We start from the raw sequence: 16958 nt of genomic DNA, 5'->3' as shown, positions 1-16958 counted from the left end.
TTTAAAAAAATTTTTTTCTTTAAAGTTTATTTATTTATTTTGAGAGTGAGAGACAGAGAGAGAGAGAGAATGAGTGGGGGAAGGCAGAGAGAGAGAGAGGGAGAGAGAGAATCCCAAGTCCACACTGTCAGTGTGGAGCCCGATGCGAGGCTTGAACCCACGAACCGTGAGATCACGACCTGAGCCGAAACCAGTTGGATGCTTAACCGACGGAGCCACCCAGGCGCCCCATGGGACATTCTACTTTTATGCGTTCAACCGTGGGCTCCCGATGGAGGTGTTTGGAGAGAGTTGCCTGGCGAGAACTGGTAGATCAGATGGGCATCAATAGCATCTTCAGCTTGGAGATGCTGATTTCTGCCTCCAAACTTTTTGCCGTTTTGCCGCCCTGAACGCCAGTTACACACCCTCCGGGAAAATGTTCCTTGATCTCCCAACAGCCGTTCCCTGCGCCCCGCCCCCCGGGCCCTTAATCCAATTTTTTGAAAGTTTATTTAGTTGTTTTTTTTTTATATGTTTTTTTAACGTTTATTTATTTTTGAGACAGAGAGAGACAGAGCATGAACAGGGGAGGGGCAGAGAGAGAGGGAGACACAGAATCCGAAGCAGGCTCCAGGGTCTGAGCTGACAGCAGAGAGAGCCTGACTCAGGGCTCGAACCTGCAAACTGTGAGATCCTGACCTGAGCCGAAGTCGGACGCTTAACCGACTGAGCCACGCAGGTGTCCCCTGTGTTTCATTCATTTTTTTTTTTTTTTAACGTTTATTTATTTTTGAGACAGAGAGAGACAGAGCATGAACAGGGGAGGGGCAGAGAGAGAGGGAGACACAGAATCGGAAGCAAGCTCCAGGCTCTGAGCCGTCAGCCCAGAGCCTGACACGGGGCTCAAACTCACGGACCGCGAGATCGTGACCTGAGCTGAAGTTGGACGCTTAACCGACTGAGCCACCCAGGCGCCCCGAAAGTTTGTTTAGTTTTGAGAGAGAGAGAGAGATAGTGAGCAAGCGGCAGAGAGACAGGGGAGAGAGAATCGCAAGCAGGCTTTGCACTGTCAGCACGGAGCCCGGCATGGGGCTCGAACCCATGAGCCGCGAGGTCACGACCTGAGCTGAAATCCAGAGTCAGACGCTTAGCCGACTGAACCACCCAGGTGCCCCCCCCCCACCTTAATTCTATTCGTGAACCCTGTGTGTGTGCACACGCCTGTGTTCTCTCCTCAAATTACAGGGTCTGATCACTCCTCTCTCCCCGCAGGGACCTCCAAGACGTGTCCAGTCTGCTCTTTGCTGGGAAACTGCACCGAGATGACCTGTCCTCCCACCAAGGAAGCCTGCGTGTTTGGCCAGATGCAGCTGGGTGGGGGACCAGACGGGGGCTGGGCGGGTGGGCACGGGGTGGGGGGAGAGGGGTGTGGAAGAACCACCCTGGGACTGAAGGTCGCAAAGTTTTGACTCGCTCAGCTCGGTGCTGCTGGGGAAGGGGGGCTGGGGTGGCTTCAATCCCAGCTGAGGTCCCAGACTGACCTCTGGGGATTGCTACAGAGGGGACAGAGGTCCGGGGAGGGCGGTGAGAGTCCCTAATCTCCCCCTCCTCAACGTCTATCCCTAGAAAATGGGACCCTCATCAGGAACGGGTCGTGTGTCTCGGAATGCCGAGAAGGTGTCTACACCCTGACCTACGGCCCCCACTCGAGCCTCTGGGTCAGCACAGACTGTTGTGTAAACGGCTGCGGCAGGGCCGCCCGACAAGGTTTGTTGGCAGCACTTGGGGGTCGGGCCGCCAGATGGGTTGTTGTGGGGACTTGGCCTTGATGGCCAGCTCTGCCTGGCTGACCTCAGTATTCTCCTCCGGAAAAATGGGTGTGAAAGAGGCTTTGCAGGGGGTGCTTTGGAGCACAAGGCTGGCAGGTAGCAGGCACTATGGAAATTGTAGTTGTACTCACTGAGTTATCGGGCAGCTGGAGAGGAGCCCCAGAATTTTATTTCTCCTTAGGAGAGAAGCTCCCCTTGAGGGTTAGCCAAGCAGAGCAAGAAATGTACAGGTAGCGATGGGCCCGGTTCTAGGGTGAGGCCAGCGAGGCCCCAGGGTGCGAATTTTAAGGAGGCATTTACTTCCGGGCGCTGACTCTGCACTTGTGCGCCCTTGAGAGTGAGCGCCTCCTCGCTGGCCTTCCTCCAGACCTGGCTCTGAGCAGTGATAAAGATCACTTTGTTGCTTGGTTATTTTTCCAAAGAAGGAATTTGTATTTGGCAGGTGTAGCCACGGGGAGACCCCGGACAGCTCCACCTCGGGGGGACTACGAGCCAGACTTTCAAACAACTGGGGTTTGACTCCTCCTAAAAATTGTTACTTCTCCCCAAATAAAACAGCCCGTCCCAAGCTGAGAGGTGGGCACGCCATTCAGCCTGTAAATGCCAGTTATGATTATAACTGTGTTAAACAAACATTCCTGTGTGTAGAGAAAGATCAAAGGGACTGTCTTGAAATACTTGGAGTAATTGTCTGCTGGTGGGCAATCTATAGCAGCCCCAGGAGAAATGTAATGGGAACCACAGATGGAATGAAAGCTTTGCCAGTAGCCACGTGAAAAAGTGCAAGAAACCAGGCGAAATTAATTCTAATAATGTATCTCATTTAAGGTAGCATGTCTAAAATATTATTTCGACATGTAACGATTTTTGAATTTTAAAAATCATGGGGAGCCTGGGTGGCTCAGTCAGTTAAGCATCTATCTGACTTTGGCTCAGGTCATGATCTCATGGTTCATGAGTTCGAGCCCCGCATCAGGCTCTATGCGGACGGCTCGGAGCCTGGAGCTGGCTTCGGATTCTGTCTCTCTCTCTCTCTCTCTCTCTCCCCGACTTGCTCTCTCTCTCAAAAATAAATAAAAATTTAAAAAGCATATTGATTTTACATAATCAATATAAAATTATTGATGAGGCATTTTATTTTTTCAAACTAAGCTTCTGAAATCTAGGGTTATTTTATACTCACAGCACATCTCAAAGGGAACCTACCACATTTTTTTTTAACGTTTATTTATTTTTGAGAGAGAGAAAGACAGAGTGAGAATAGGGGAGGGGCTGAAAGAGGGAGACACAGAATCTGAAGCAGGCTCCAGGCTCTGAGCTGTCAGCACAGAGCCCAACGTGGGACTTGAACTCACAAACTCTGATATCATGACCTGAGCCAAAGTTGGACGCTTAACCAACTGAGCCACCCAGGTGCCCCCGTTTCTTTTTTTTTAATCTTCCACTCCCCTTCACCCATTTTGCCCACCCTCCACCCACCCCCCCTTTTAAAAATTTATTTATTATTTATTTATATATTTTTTGTTTTAGAGAGGGAGAGAGAGAGCACAAGCTGGGGAGAGGGGAAGATGGAGAGAGAGAGAGAGAGAGAGAGAGAGAGAGAGAGAGAGAATGAATCCCAAGCAGGCTCCGGGCTTAGCACACAGCCCAATGTGGGCCTTGATCCCATGACCCTGTGATCATGACCTGAGCCAAGATCAAGTCAGTTGCCCAACTGACTGAGCCACCCAGGCACCCCCATTTCCCCTTTGTTAACCATATATATATGCCACACCCTCTTTATCCATTCATCTATGGATGGATACTTGGCTTGTCTCCGTATCTTGACCTTTGTAAATAATGCTGCAATAAACATAGGGGTACCGCTATCTTTTCAAATTAGCGTTTTTGCTTTCTTTGGGTAAATACCCAGTAGTCAAATCGCTGGATCACATGGTATTTCTACTTTTAAATTTTTGAGGAACCTCCATACTGTTTTCCACAGTGGCTGCCCCAGTTTATGTTCCCACCAACAGTGCACGAGGGGAACTGGCCGCATTTCAAGAGCTCAACAGCTACAGGTGCACAGGGGCCACGTATTAGCCAACACGGTTCTGTGGTCATGTTTTCTTTGGTCTGCTTTTCAGTATTTGCCAATAGTGCAACATAAATCACATTTAGAACGAGTCATGGCTTAGCTTTGACTCAGGAAAAAAATCTGTTTAAGCAGCTTCCTCTTAAATGTTTCAGACCTCTAAGAAAGCTCTGAAATTGATCAAATGGTAAAGAGCCCAGAGGCTAGAACACAGTATCTTAAAACCTAAAATAACAGGATTAATCTTTTTTTCAGGATTAGTTTTTTTTTTAAGTTTATTTTAATTTTGAGAGAGAGAGAGGGAGAGAGAATGAGTGGGGGAAGGGAAGAGAGAGAGAGGGAGACACAGGATCCGAAACAGGCTCCCGGCTCTGAGCTGTCAGCACAGAACCCCGTGCGGGACTTGAACTCACAAACCGTGAGATCATGACCTGGGCTGGAGTCAGAGAGCTAACCGACTGAGCCACCCAGGCGCCCCTCAGGGTTACTTTTTAATCACTTTTGGAATTAAATGGGTTCAAGGGAGGGCTTTTCTCTGCGCGGTCAGGACTGGGTCTCCAGAACGGGGCCTGGCACAGTGGGTGCTCAAGAAATGTTTGTGGAATGAGTAAAGGAACCCACAGGATCTAGCCCGAAGGTTTTAGGACGAAGCACCGGTGTGGGGTGGCCCCACCTTCGGCTCTGTCTGCTGCTCTTCAGAGTATATCTTCACGGTTTGGAAGGAGGTGGCTGAGACCAGGCTGGTCCCACTTTGGAGGAAATGCTCTGGATTGTGGTTGGGGGGTGGTGGCGGGAACAGAGGGCTGGTGGGGGAAGGAGGGTGGGGGGGGCGTGTTTCTCAGCCTTCACCCCACACCAACCACACCCACTCCTCCCAGAGGCAGGGTCCGAAGCCCAGCTCAACGGAGTGCAATGTCCCTACTGTTCTGGGGACAAGTCAGCCTCCTGTGACTCCCTTTCGGTCATGAACTGCACAGGGGACCAGACTATGTGTCTCACCCTCAACGGGACGTGGAATGGAGGTAAGGGTTCCTTCCCTTCTGGAGGCGCTTGTGTGGTGGGCCTGCCTCCGACACGCACAAACAAGTGTTGAGGTTCATTTGCATGGTGTTCTGGTCACCTGTTGCTATTAGCAAATCGCTCACAAATGTGGCAGCTTAAAATAATAGCCATCATTTTATTAACTCTTTTTTTTAATGTTTATTTATTTTTGAGAGAGACAGAGAGAGCAGGGGAGGGGCGGGGGGGGGGGACAGAGGATTTGAAGCAGGCTCAACTTTGACAGCATAGAGCCCGACATGGGGCTTGAACTCACGAGCCATGAGATCATCATGACCTGAGCCAAAGCCAGATGCTTAAACCACTGAGCCACCCAGGCGCCCCATTTTGTTAACTCTTACAGTTTCTGTGGGTTGGGAATTGTGGAAAGCCCACCTGGATGGCTCTGAGTCTCTCACGGGATCACAGAGTGTGGCCGGGGCTGGAACCGGGCAACTGGGGGTTTGCTGAGCATCTCACACACGTAGACTCTGGGCCTTTCTAGGGTGGGTTTTCCACATTGGTTAGACTCGGCTTCCTCACAGCATGGCCGCCTCAGGGCTCATTATATGCTGGCTGAAGATCTCAGTACTGACTAGCTCAGCAAACAGGGCAGGGGCCGGGGCTAGTTAGGCATCTCTCTCTCTCTCTCTCTCTCTCTTCATGTAATCTTAGGGCCTCTCTATGTTGTTGCTCCACGTTGGTTAGATTGGGCTTCCCCACATCATGGCTCCCACCACCTTTGCATGGTGACTGAAGACTTTAAGGGCGAGTATTCCAGCAAACAAAATGGCAGCTGCCCACTTTTACATGAGCTAGCCTTGGAGGTCACATGATGTCATTTTACCATGCTTTGTTCGTTCAAACAATCACAAAAGTCCATCTGGTTTTGATGTGGTTCTTGAGCAAACGGCTAAGAAAGAATCCTTAAGACGTCTTTGGTGCAAAAAGGTGATTATATTAAAGCACGGGGACAGGACCCATGGGCAGGAAGAGCTGCACTGGGGTGACTGATTTTATATTTTTATGTTTGTGAAGGGAGGGGTATAGAAGAAAAGTAAGTCTCTAAGGAATTTGGAAGCATGGCTTCCAGGACCTTGAGGGGCTAGCTGCTATTAAGTTAAAGTTACTTTTTTTTTTAATGTTTATTATTATTTATTTTTGAGACAGAGAGCGACAGAGAGACAGAGCACGAGCAGGGGAGGAGCAGAGAGAGAGGGAGACACAGAATCCGAGGCAGGCTCCAGGCTCCGAGCTGTCAGCACACAGCCCGATGCCAGGCTTGAACTCATGAACTGTGAGATCATGACCTGAGCCAAAGTCAGTGCTCAACCGACTGAGCAACCCAGGCACCCCAAGATAAGGTTACTTTTAATAAAATATAAACATGAAGGCACTAAGGCAGCCATGAGTTCCTTGAGGAAAGTCACATTGCATGTTTCAGGTGTCTATCAGTGGGCTACAAGCTGTGAGGAGATTTAATTTAAGCTACATTTCTCTTGCCTTTGTTTCCCTCATCAGTTTCAAGAGGAGGAAGCCTAGTACCCTCACTTCTTGATGTGTCAAAGAATTTGCAGGTGTATTTTAAAATCACCCCTATGCGTTTGCAAACGGTTGGAGCAGAGGCTTTTTGAGCAAAAGGCTTAGAATAGAACATAGTCTAACTATTAGGCAAACAAACCGACAGGAAGGAACAGTCCGGGCTTCTGCTCCTGGTAGACTGGACCTCTGAAAGGTCTTCCTGCTACAAACAGTGGCATACTGGGAAGGTGTGAGGTAAGGGAGGGGGGACATGAGTGGTGGGAGTGGTCCGCCCTGGGGGGAGGGGTACTTTATCACTGCCATTGTTTGGAAATGCTGGAATAGGGTGATAAAAAGAATCAGATTGATGTTTAGTCAGTTTTACTATAATAATAATCATAATAATAATAATAATTATTATTATTATTATTTTAAATGCATAATAATAATAATAATAATTATTATTTTAAATGCTTATTTATTTATTTTGAGAGAGAGAGAGCTTGAGCGAGGGAGGGGCAGAAAGAGAGGGAGAGAGAATTCCAAGCAGGCTCCGCACTGTCAGTGCAGAGCCCAACACAAGGCTTGATCGCACAAACTGTGAGATCAGGACCTGAGTTGAAATCATGAGTCGGATGCTTAACCAACCGAGCCACCCAGGTGCCCCATTTTTTTTTTAAGTAAGCTCTACGCCTACCGTGGAGGTTAAATTCAGCTCCCCAATATCAAGAGTCCCATGCTCTACAGACTGAGCCGGCCAGGCTCCCCTAGTCAGTTTTATTATTGTTTTTAAGTGCATCCAACCCAGCATCGAACTTCAGCTCAGGTCACGATCTCGCGGTTCGTGGGTTCGAGTCCGGCGTCGGGCTCTGTGCTGACAGCTCAGAGCCTGGAGCCTGCTTCGGATTCTGTGTCTCCCTCTCTCTCTCTGCCCCTCTCCTGCTTGCACTCTCTCTCTCCTTCTCAAAAATAAATAAACAATTATAAATAAATAAATAAATAAATAAATGTTCTATGGACAATACACCCCTTATAGCCTGTTCCCATTATCATCCCTCTTGGTATGCCATTATTTACAGACGAACTAGATGTACAAAATTATTTCTCCATGCTTTGGGGGGCTTATAGGAAGTTAGGGAAATGTCCAAGGATCCCCAAACAAAATAAAAATGTGAGCGGAATTCAGAGCAAGAGCAGTAAGCAAACATAAAAGGCAGAGTGGCCCTGGGAGCAAATGCTGATGACACCCTGCTTTGGGTGACTAGGTCTTGGGTCCGTGGCACGGCTGGGGAGCTGACTCTTAGAGCTCCACATAAGCGGGAAACCTCGGAAGGAGACTGGAATGATCCCAGGTTGGTAGTACCTCCTAGTTTTCAGTACAAGCAAAGGCAAATCCTCTCCACCCGAAAAGCCCTCAGGATACCCCGCCCCCCCCCCCAAGATCAACATCAACCAAATATGAGCTCACAATCAGAGCTCACAAAATGCACAAGGGAACAAGCTACCATGAGTGAGAGCAAAAGCAACAAACACGAGATTCGACTCACGAGGAGCTATTGTAATGATCAGCTACAGAACGTAACCATATGTGGTATATCTGAAAGAATAAACTTAGAATCACAAAAATGAGCAGGCATCAAAAGGTTGTACGAAATGACCAGGCAGATTTGACAACGAATCACATAGAACTGTCAACAGAGATGGGAACTTTCAGACCTAGAGAAAGTCAGCAAGGTGGGAAGGCTCTGGCTTTGAGTCTCCCCCTGCCGCTTCCCCCTGTTTCTGCAGGGGGTCCCCAAATCCTGAAGGGCTGTGCTACCCCAAATGTCTGCCACCTGCAAGTGAACACCACCCTGGGCCCAGAAGCGTCTGGATTTCGTCTCGTCAGCCAGCCTGAATGCAACTATGTGGTTACACCCACCCTGCCAGGTACTTTGAACTCTGACTTCCTGAGATTCTATTTTCTCTGCCCTTCCTAGACCCCACATGCCCTTCCCAATCCTATGTGTTTCCAGGGTATCCCCTCCCCCTCCCAATATGCTCTCAGGGAATGCAGTTACCCTTATAAGCTCGCAGACGCGCGTGTGTGCACACGCACGCGTGCACACCTACACATCAGTTAACACTCCTAGAAGCAGAAAATCCAACTGGCACACACCCACACATCCACAACCATCTCCATCAGTATCCCAGCACCCCAAACACACGTACAGAGGAGCACATATTTCTAAACACAAGCATCCTGTCATGTAAATGAGATTAGAGATACAAACTCTGTTGAAATAAGAAGTCTCTTTCTTTCTTTCCTTCACTTCCTTGCTTGTGTAAGAAGACAGGTTTGCCAAAAGTCTTCTTCTGGCCTAACAAAGAACAAGGGCAATAAGTTTTGTCTTCCAGAAAAGAGAGATGCTAATTGAGAGCACTGACCAGGGCAACAGCTTTTTTTAAGTGAGACAACAGAACAGAATCACAGACGGTTCAGAGGAGAGAGAGGCAATTTTCAAATGTGGGTAGAGCGGCCTTCCCTCGGCTCCAGGGATGTGGAAGCCTCAATCTTAAGCAGGTTCCACGCTCAGTGTGGAGCTTGACGAAGGGCTCACTCCCACCAACCGTGAGATCATGACCTGAGCCGAAAAAGGAGTCGGCCACTGAACTGACTGAGCCACCCAGGCGCCCCTGGGGGAGTTTTACTTTAAAAAATTAAACAGTGGGTTCAACGAATGATCACGATAGAGAAAAGAAAAAGACCCAGGAGCTCAAAATTTACAATATGGAAGGAGAGGGGTGCCTGGGCGGCTCAGTCGGTTGAGCATCCGACTTCAGCTCAGGTCATGATCTCACGGTTCCTGAGTTCGAGCCCCGCATCGTTGGGCTCTGTGCTGACAGCTCAGAGCCTGGAGCTGCTTCGGATTCTGTGTCCCCCTCTCTCTCTGCCCCTCCCTTGCTTGTGCTCTGTTTCTCTCTCTCTCTCTCTCTCAAAAATAAATAAACTTTGAAAAAATATGGAAGGAGAAAGGACTAAGTAGGCTAGCCAACAACTGGAACACAAGACATGGAATTTTTGCATATACAGTCCCTCTGGACGTGTAACAGATCCATGCAGGGGGGCTCGTCAGTTGTCAGATCCGGGTGTGTGGACAGGCATCAACACACAAATATACGAAAGTACAAAATATACACAGACGTGCCGAAGCACTCTAACATTCACAGACATTCACATCTGTACTCCAGATATATATCCAAGCACCCTAAACCTTGCTGGGAACACAGACACATCCAGACCCACAAAATCAGCCTTTTATATATACACGTAAACATGTGCTCTGTTCACGCAGAGATGTAGACACCTTCTCCCACAGGGATGCCACACACAAACGTCCCCACCCTCTGCCAACGGTTCCAAAACAAACAGAGTTCAACACAGGCACACACAGCCCCGTGTGTACACAGGGAAACAGGCTTGGGCACACAAACTACATCATTGTAGAGGTGCGCATACGCTGATGTGCCCAGAAATACACACACACACGCACGCACAGGTTGCTCTCCAGCCTGCTCATCTTCCTTTCTCCCTAGGTCCCCCTGCAAACACATCTCTGACCACGGACGGGGTCACTGTCTGTGTCACCTGCTCAGGACTCAATACTTGTGACGCTGTCCTCTGCCCAGCAGATCGGAACTACTGCCTTCAGACAGCAGGCATCCTAGGTGAGTGTCCCCGGAGACAGGATTGAGTGGGGGTGGCAGAAACGAGGCTCACCAAGATCTCTCCTTGCCCTCCGTGTTCGCCGCCCTGACTCCGGCCCTGGCGGCCTTTTCCTGGCGGTGGAGGACAGAGGCTGGTTGCAGCAGAGTATGTGAATTTAAGATGTGATGTCACACAGGGGGGGCCTGGGTGGCTCAGTGGGTTAAGCGTCCGACTTCAGTTCAGGTCATGATCTCACGCTCCGTGAGTTCGAGCCCTGTGTCAGGCTCTGGGCTTCCAGCTCAGAACCTGAAGACTGCTTTGGATTCTGTGTCTCTGTCTCTCTCTGTCTCTTCCCTGCTCATGCTCTGTCCCTGTCTCTCTGTCTCAAAAATAAATAAACATTAATACAAATTTTTAAGTAAATAAAATGTTAAAAAAAAAGATGCGATGCCACATTTGTTATAGGTACTTATTGCTGAATAACAAATCAGCTTCAGATGGAGTGGCTTAACGAGACACAAAAGGACAAATACAGTATGACTCCTCTTATAAGGGACACCCTAGAGTAGTCAAAATAACAGAATGGTGCTAGTTTTTAGTATTGCAAAATGAAAGCGTTCTAGAGACCTGTTACCTAACAATGTAAATATAGTTAATACCACTCACAGTACATTTACAAATGCCTAGGAGGGTACATTTTTTATTATGTGGGTTTTTTTGGGGGGGGGGGTGGGGAGGGCGCAATGAAAAAACGCGTTGTGGCTAAAAAAACCCCATGATTTATTACTTCTCACTATTCTGTGGGTTCATGAGACACAGCTGGGCAGGTCTCCTCCTCCAAGGGGTGAGGTTCCCCCTGTGGCTGCATTCCGCTGGGAACCCGGCTGGGGCTGGAATGTTCAGTACGGCCTCCTGCTTTCCGGGGCCTCTGTCCGTGTGGTCTATCATCAGTCAGTAGCCTTGCTGAGCCGCTTTCCAATATGGTGGCTGGCTTCCAAGAAGGAAGAGGTAGAAGCCACAGGCTTCGTAAGAGAGGAGCCCAGAACTGACATAGTGTCGCTCCTGCCACGGGTCTATTGATCAGAGCAAGTCGCAAGGCCAGCTCCGGGTTAAGGGGTGAGGAAACGGATTCCACCTCTTGATGTGGGAGTGGTAAGTGAAGATACAGAGATGCATGTGGGGTGGGAGAGACCGTTGCAGCCATCTTGGTTTCTACGTCAAGATTCTGGGCAAGGAGCCTGCTAAGGCCCCTGTCCGTCTGCCCCATAAAGGGAAAAACTAGACCCTTCGGTCATTGGGAAGGGGCGTTGAACTGGAAACCTGCTTTTCTCTGTCTTTTAGCTACGTAACTGGGGTTGGTAAGGGTAGTGTACCACGTGAACAGTTCCAAGATCCTTGAGAACTTTCTGGCTAAGCCCGCGAGGTTCTCATAGACAGGTTGGGAGACATCACAGGTACAGAGACGTCCTGATCATTGGAGCCCTAACTGGACAAGGCGGAGGAAGGAAGGCTTTTGAGCCGTGTGTCTTGACGACCGGTGACAGGCTTTGAGCGTATTAGGGCGGACCGTCAGGCGAAGTGAATGCCAACAATGGCACCCAGAGGGATTTGGGAGCTTCCAGTGAGGGCGTGGCTTATGGTGGCCTTTCCCGTAAGCCTGCCCCCCACATCTCTCAGCCTTAGGGAAAGGTGACTCTGTCGTCTGGAGAAGCGGCTCCTGTGTGGCCCTCAGGGACTGCCTATTTGGCAGCTCGGTCTCTGCCTTCACCTCCAGCGTGGACTTTGGCTTCCAGATCAACTCCACCTGTTGCCAAGGCAACTGCCAAGCACTCACTCCTCCCGGTATGCCGCCGCCACCGGAAAGCAGTCAGGGGGTGGCCACGGAAGTGGTGGGGTGCTCTGGAGGAGAGTTTGTCCTGAGTCGAGGAAGGCAGGCAGGCGGGAGCACCTTCCCCCCCCCCCCCCAACGCCCAGTTCCGCAGCCGGGCTGCCTGAAGTCACCCTGACCCCAGCTAGTTGGGCAAATGTCAATAAGGTCATTCCCCTGTGGGAGAGCCTAAGTGCACAGAGGCTCCTGGAGGTCCTGACTGTCAGCCTCCCCTTTACAGAAGGGGTGCCAGCCTCACACCCCCTGAGCGGGTTCCTGTGTCCTACATGTCCTAACGGCCACCCGGGGCCCTGCAATTCCTCCTTCTACGTGCAGTGTCCCGTCGGGGAGACTGAGTGTGTCCAGCTGGATCTGCTGTCTATAGAAGGTAATATACACGTGTGTACGTGCATGCGTGTGCCCGTGAGTAAGCCTGAGTGCACAGGTTTTGGATTCGGGCATTGCTTGGGTTTGGGGTCTCTAACTTATAAGACTGCTGTGGGAATTAGGGGCACCTGGGTGGCTCGGCTCATGCTCTCACGGCTCAGCTCGTGGGTGGGAGCCCCGCCTCGGGCTCGCTGCTGGCAGCGGGAGCCTGCTTGGGATCCTCCGGGCCGCACGTACGAGCTCTCTCTCTCAAAAATAAATAAACTTTTAAAGAAGACTGTTGTGGGAATTAAATAAGATAATCCATGAGACTTCTGGATGAGTGCTGTCCAAAAGGAATACGGGGTAAGCCACGTGCAGCATTTAAATTTTCTGAGTAGCCACATTAAAAAGTAACGAGTCGGAGATGACATTAATTTGGTAATATTTTTTGTGTACCCCACGTATTCAACAGCTGTCATTGCAACACGCGATGCGATCGATGTAAGAAATTATAAATGAAACAGGTTACATTCTTTTTTTTTTTTTTTTGGCTACTAAGCCTTTGGAATCTGGTGTGGATTTTATATTCACAGCACGTTTCGGTTCAGACCGGCCACATGTCTAGCGCTCAACAGCCATATGGGGCTAGTGGCTACTGGATTGAAAATTCGAGATAGTAAGCGCTATATACGGCATTTCAGTGAATCTAAGACCATCATGGCTCTCTGTGAGGAAATATACTCCAGTTCAGGGCACCCTGAGACAAAATACAGACTGTGCTGGGAGGCTAACGTGTCACTCACGCACTGAACCGTGAGCTCATGACCTGAGCCGAAGTCCCATGCTCAACCCACCGAGCCACCCGGGTGCCCCTCCAGACATTTCTTTAAAAGAGAAAGACTTAATGGGGCCCCTGGGGGGCTCAGTCAGTTGAGCGGCGGACCTTTGATTTCCGCTCAGGTCATGATCTCAGTTTGTGGGTTCCAGCCCCGCATCTGGCTCTGTGCTGACAGTGCAGAGCCTGCTTGGGACTCTCTCTCTTCCTCTCTCTCTCTCTGCCTGCATGCCCACTCGCTCTCTCTCTCTCTTTCTCTCTCAAAATAAATCAATAAACTTAAAATAATTTTTAAAAATGAAAAAAAAAAAAAAAAAGAATAACAATGAAAGGCACAGCCCTGACCAGACCCCAGGTTGAGGATCCCAACATTTCCGGTGAGTTTTCCCCAAAGACATGGATCCGAGGGTCTGTCATCCCTCAGGGCTGGCCCGCTGCCATGTGTCCTGTCGGATGTGACAGTCTGGTCTTTTAGGAAACCCTGGCGACGCAGGCAGATCCCACGGGGCTGGAGGGAGTTGCAGGGAAGTGGGCTTATTCTGGGAGCCCGGAAGCCCGGGCGCGGGGACGGGAGGGGGGTGGCCGGGGTGGCTCGCGGTGGCAGGCGCACGTGGGCACGGAGGACACCTGCCCGCTCATCCTCACCTGCGTCCTCACCCGCGTCCCCGCAGGCAGCCAGAACGTGACCCTGCGCGGCTGCGGCTCCCAAAACCTGTGCGGGGTCCCCGACGCCACCGCCAAGGCGCTGCTGACGTTCCCCGGCCACCGGCTGGCCCACCAGCCCCACTGCAGCACCACCCGGCGCGCCATCCTGGAATCCGAGTGCCCCTCTGGCGCGCCGCCTGGCCTCCGCCTCGCCCGGTCCGTGCTGCTGGTGGCCCTGGGCTTCCTGGCCCTCTCCTGAGCAGTCCCGCCTCCACCCTAACCCTCCACCACCCTCGCCCCGCAGCCGCTCGACCCCGCTTGCTTCCCACCTCGCTAGAGGGCGCCCTGGCTCCCCTCCCCTTCCCCGTTTCTAGGCCTGGAAGCTTCTGGTGAGAAAAGTCAGAAGGACTGAGCCTCCTCCCTCAGGCTAAGGGCTTCCCCAGGGCAAGTCCTCTTTCTTAACACCAGGGTCCCAAAGGATGTAGCTCCTCCCTCCTACTAGGCTGTACTTCTCAGACCTCAGACTAGAGAGGCCTCCGCGGACACACAATCTTCATATGGGGGGGGGGGGGCAAAGACTAAGCCTCTTTCCTCAAACTAGGGGGTCTCCAACACCTGGCCATTCCCTCAGACTAGGGCTGTGTCTGTTTTCCTGAACATTGGGAAACAGCCCCTTCTGTCTTCCTCTTTAGGGTTTAGCAAAGTCCTGGGCAGCCAAGATGGGGCTTCAGGACCAAATACACCCCCTTCCCAGGCTTGTACAGCAGCCCATTCTATCCCCACCAGGGGCCCTCTTCTATCTGGGTTCAGCCTCCCCTCTGTAACCAAATCTGAATGAACCGCATCCCACAATACCAAGTGGCTTGGGTTTCCTTCTTCTGACTTCCGAAGCCTCAAACAGGGCCTTGATGTGGTCTACTCTCTCTCCTCTGGGGATTCTGGGACCTGAGGGGACCTGCAGATGACCATGTCTAGCAGCCAAGGTGGGCGTGAGAGCAAATGCTCAGTCTGGAGTGAGTGTTTTTATTTTATTTTATTTTATTTTATTTTATTTTATTTTATTTTATTTTTTATTTTACATCTTATCTAAATGTAATCTGGAGTAGGACCTGAGAATCTGCATTTCTTTCTTTTTTAATGTTTCTTTCTTTTTGAGAGAGAGAGTGTGAGTAGAGGAGGAGCAGAGAGAGAAGGAGACACAGAATCTGAAGCAGGCTCCAGGCTCTGGGCTGTCAGCCCAGAGTCCAACTCGGGGCTTGAACTTGTGAACTGCAAGGTCATGACCTGAGCAGAAGTGGGAGGCTTAACTGACTGAGCCCCCCCAGGTGCCCCGTGAGTGTCATTTTAGAGCAAGCATTGGACCCAAAGGATTTAGCTGTGAGGTGAAGATGGGGGTGGGGGGAGGGCAGGAACCATTTGCTTTTGGCTGAACGTAATACAAAGTCCAACAAAAAGAACTCAAAGCATTCGCACGGCATGAATTGGACAAATATTTATTGATCACAGGCGATACACATCAAGCCCAGTTCTAGACACTGAGGGTGCATAGTAAAGAAAGCTCTCTGCTCTCAGGAGGGTTTATGTTTCAGTGGCAGAGACAGATAATAAACACAGTGCAGGGAAGAGAAATGGGAGGGCTGTAGAGGGGGTGTGGTTTTGTTTGTTTGTTTGTTTTTTGAGAGGTCTCAGGAAGGCGACATCTGAGCAGAGGGCCATGCGGATGTGTGGGGCGTGGAGGGGGGCACCCCAGGCAGAGGGAGCTGTAAGGGCAGAGGCCCCGAGGAAGGAGCACTAAGGAATACCTAATACACAACTGAACAGAGAGAATGGAGGTAGGGGTACCCAGGGGTCATCCATTCCACAGGTCAGAGGAACCACTGAAGACCCATCTTGGTGCCCTGCCGCCCTCAGTATGTGGGTGTCTGCACGATGATGGCTGTAGCTGCGGCATCGTGCCCTCATGCAACCATATCCAAAGCTGGAAGAGGTGGCCTCCATTCTTGTCTTCCCAGAAACCCCGTCCCCTGGCAGACTTTCCCCGTGTCCGTTGTCCAGAACGGAGCCAGCCAATCCCTGTCAAGGTGATGGCGATCCCAGTTGCCTTTGTCTAATCAAGATTCAGTCTCTGAGGTTGACAGAGCCCCCAGCCCCCTCATTAGGTACATGGCTGTCCCCAGATTCTGCACAAACTAGGGTTCTGTGAGCAAAGAAGAATCGGGGGATAGAGGAACAGGGGTCAGCCAGGAAAAGAAAAGCAACCTAGGTGTTTCAACAGGGGTTCAATAAGGGGGGGTGAGTACATAATGCTGGAAGGACCAGGAGAGCAAAAGAGGGAAGGAAGGGGAGCTGGAGAGCAGTGACGAAGAAAGGAAGATATTCCAGGCACAAATCACTCCAACACCAACCGGCAGAAAACAACTCAGGAGTAGGAATTTGGGGATGGCCTGTGTCTGCTGCATGATGTGCATTAGCTGGGGTGGTTTGAGGCCGTCTGGAGGCGCATCCACTCACAACTTTGACGGTTGATGCGGGCTGCTGGCTGAGACCTTTGGGGGGCTATATATAGCCGGACACCTCCAGGGGGCTTCACTGCATGGCTTGGACTTGCTCACAACATGCGGTCTTGGCTTGTGGGAGGTAGAATTCTAAGCCCCCCCCCCCCGCCCCCACCAATTTCCACCCTAATCCCTGGGACCGTGAAGGTGATGAGATTCAACACGTGTGACAATATGTGATATGCCAAAAGGGATTTGCAGATGTAATTAGATTTGCAGATGAGTTGATTTTGAGATCATCAAAGAGGTGATGGGGGGGTGGTGCTTCATCTACTCACATAAGCCCTTGAAAAGCAGAGAGTTTTCGCTGGCTGGTAGCAGAAGTCAGATTTGAAGCATGAAAAGGATGATGTGGCATTGCTGGTTTAAAGTTGGAGGGGGTTATGTGGAAAGGACCCGGGAGCAGCCCCCAGGGGCCAAGAGTGACCCCCAGCCGAGAGCCAGCAAGAACATGGGGACCTCGGTCCTACGAACGCAAGGAACTGGATTCTGCCAAGAACCGAGTGAGCCCGAAAGAGGATCCCAAGCCCTAGATAAGAGCCCAGCCCAGCCAAG

General features: G+C 50.7%; 1 protein-coding gene across 4 annotated transcripts; it reads left to right on the top strand.

Moving 5' to 3' along the window:
• The first annotated feature begins 4770 nt into the window (after positions 1–4770).
• LOC122234141 lies at positions 4771–14692 on the top strand. Of its 4 annotated transcripts, none has more exons than XM_042969451.1 (6): positions 4771–4907; positions 8233–8373; positions 10021–10152; positions 11810–11974; positions 12241–12387; positions 13875–14692. In XM_042969451.1, the coding sequence occupies exons 1-6, from the start codon at positions 4850–4852 to the stop codon at positions 14105–14107; spliced, it is 876 nt and encodes a 291-aa protein (XP_042825385.1). In that variant the 5' UTR covers positions 4771–4849; the 3' UTR covers positions 14108–14692. The 4 variants fall into 4 exon arrangements, with proteins under 4 accessions (XP_042825385.1, XP_042825387.1, XP_042825386.1 ...); XM_042969453.1 differs by having other exon boundaries at positions 4868–4907; positions 8253–8373; XM_042969452.1 differs by lacking the exon at positions 4771–4907 and adding an exon at positions 7626–7796.
• The last annotated feature ends 2266 nt before the right edge of the window (positions 14693–16958 follow it).

The sequence above is a fragment of the Panthera tigris genome, chromosome E2 (genome assembly GCF_018350195.1).
Source record: "Panthera tigris isolate Pti1 chromosome E2, P.tigris_Pti1_mat1.1, whole genome shotgun sequence".
In the NCBI taxonomy this organism is placed as follows: Eukaryota; Metazoa; Chordata; class Mammalia; order Carnivora; family Felidae; genus Panthera; species Panthera tigris.
Note: the sequence above shows the minus strand (reverse complement) of the source record. Positions and strands in the feature narration are given on the sequence as shown.

Coding starts and splice junctions, on each gene's coding strand:
- LOC122234141 (XM_042969450.1), top strand. CDS start 8,070: ATGAGCAGGCATCAAAAGGTTGTACGAAATGACCAGGCAGATTTGACA. Junction 10,153..11,809: donor TCAGACAGCAGGCATCCTAG/GTGAGTGTCCCC, acceptor CACATCTCTCAG/CCTTAGGGAAAGGTGACTCT. Junction 11,975..12,240: donor CCAAGCACTCACTCCTCCCG/GTATGCCGCCGC, acceptor TCCCCTTTACAG/AAGGGGTGCCAGCCTCACAC.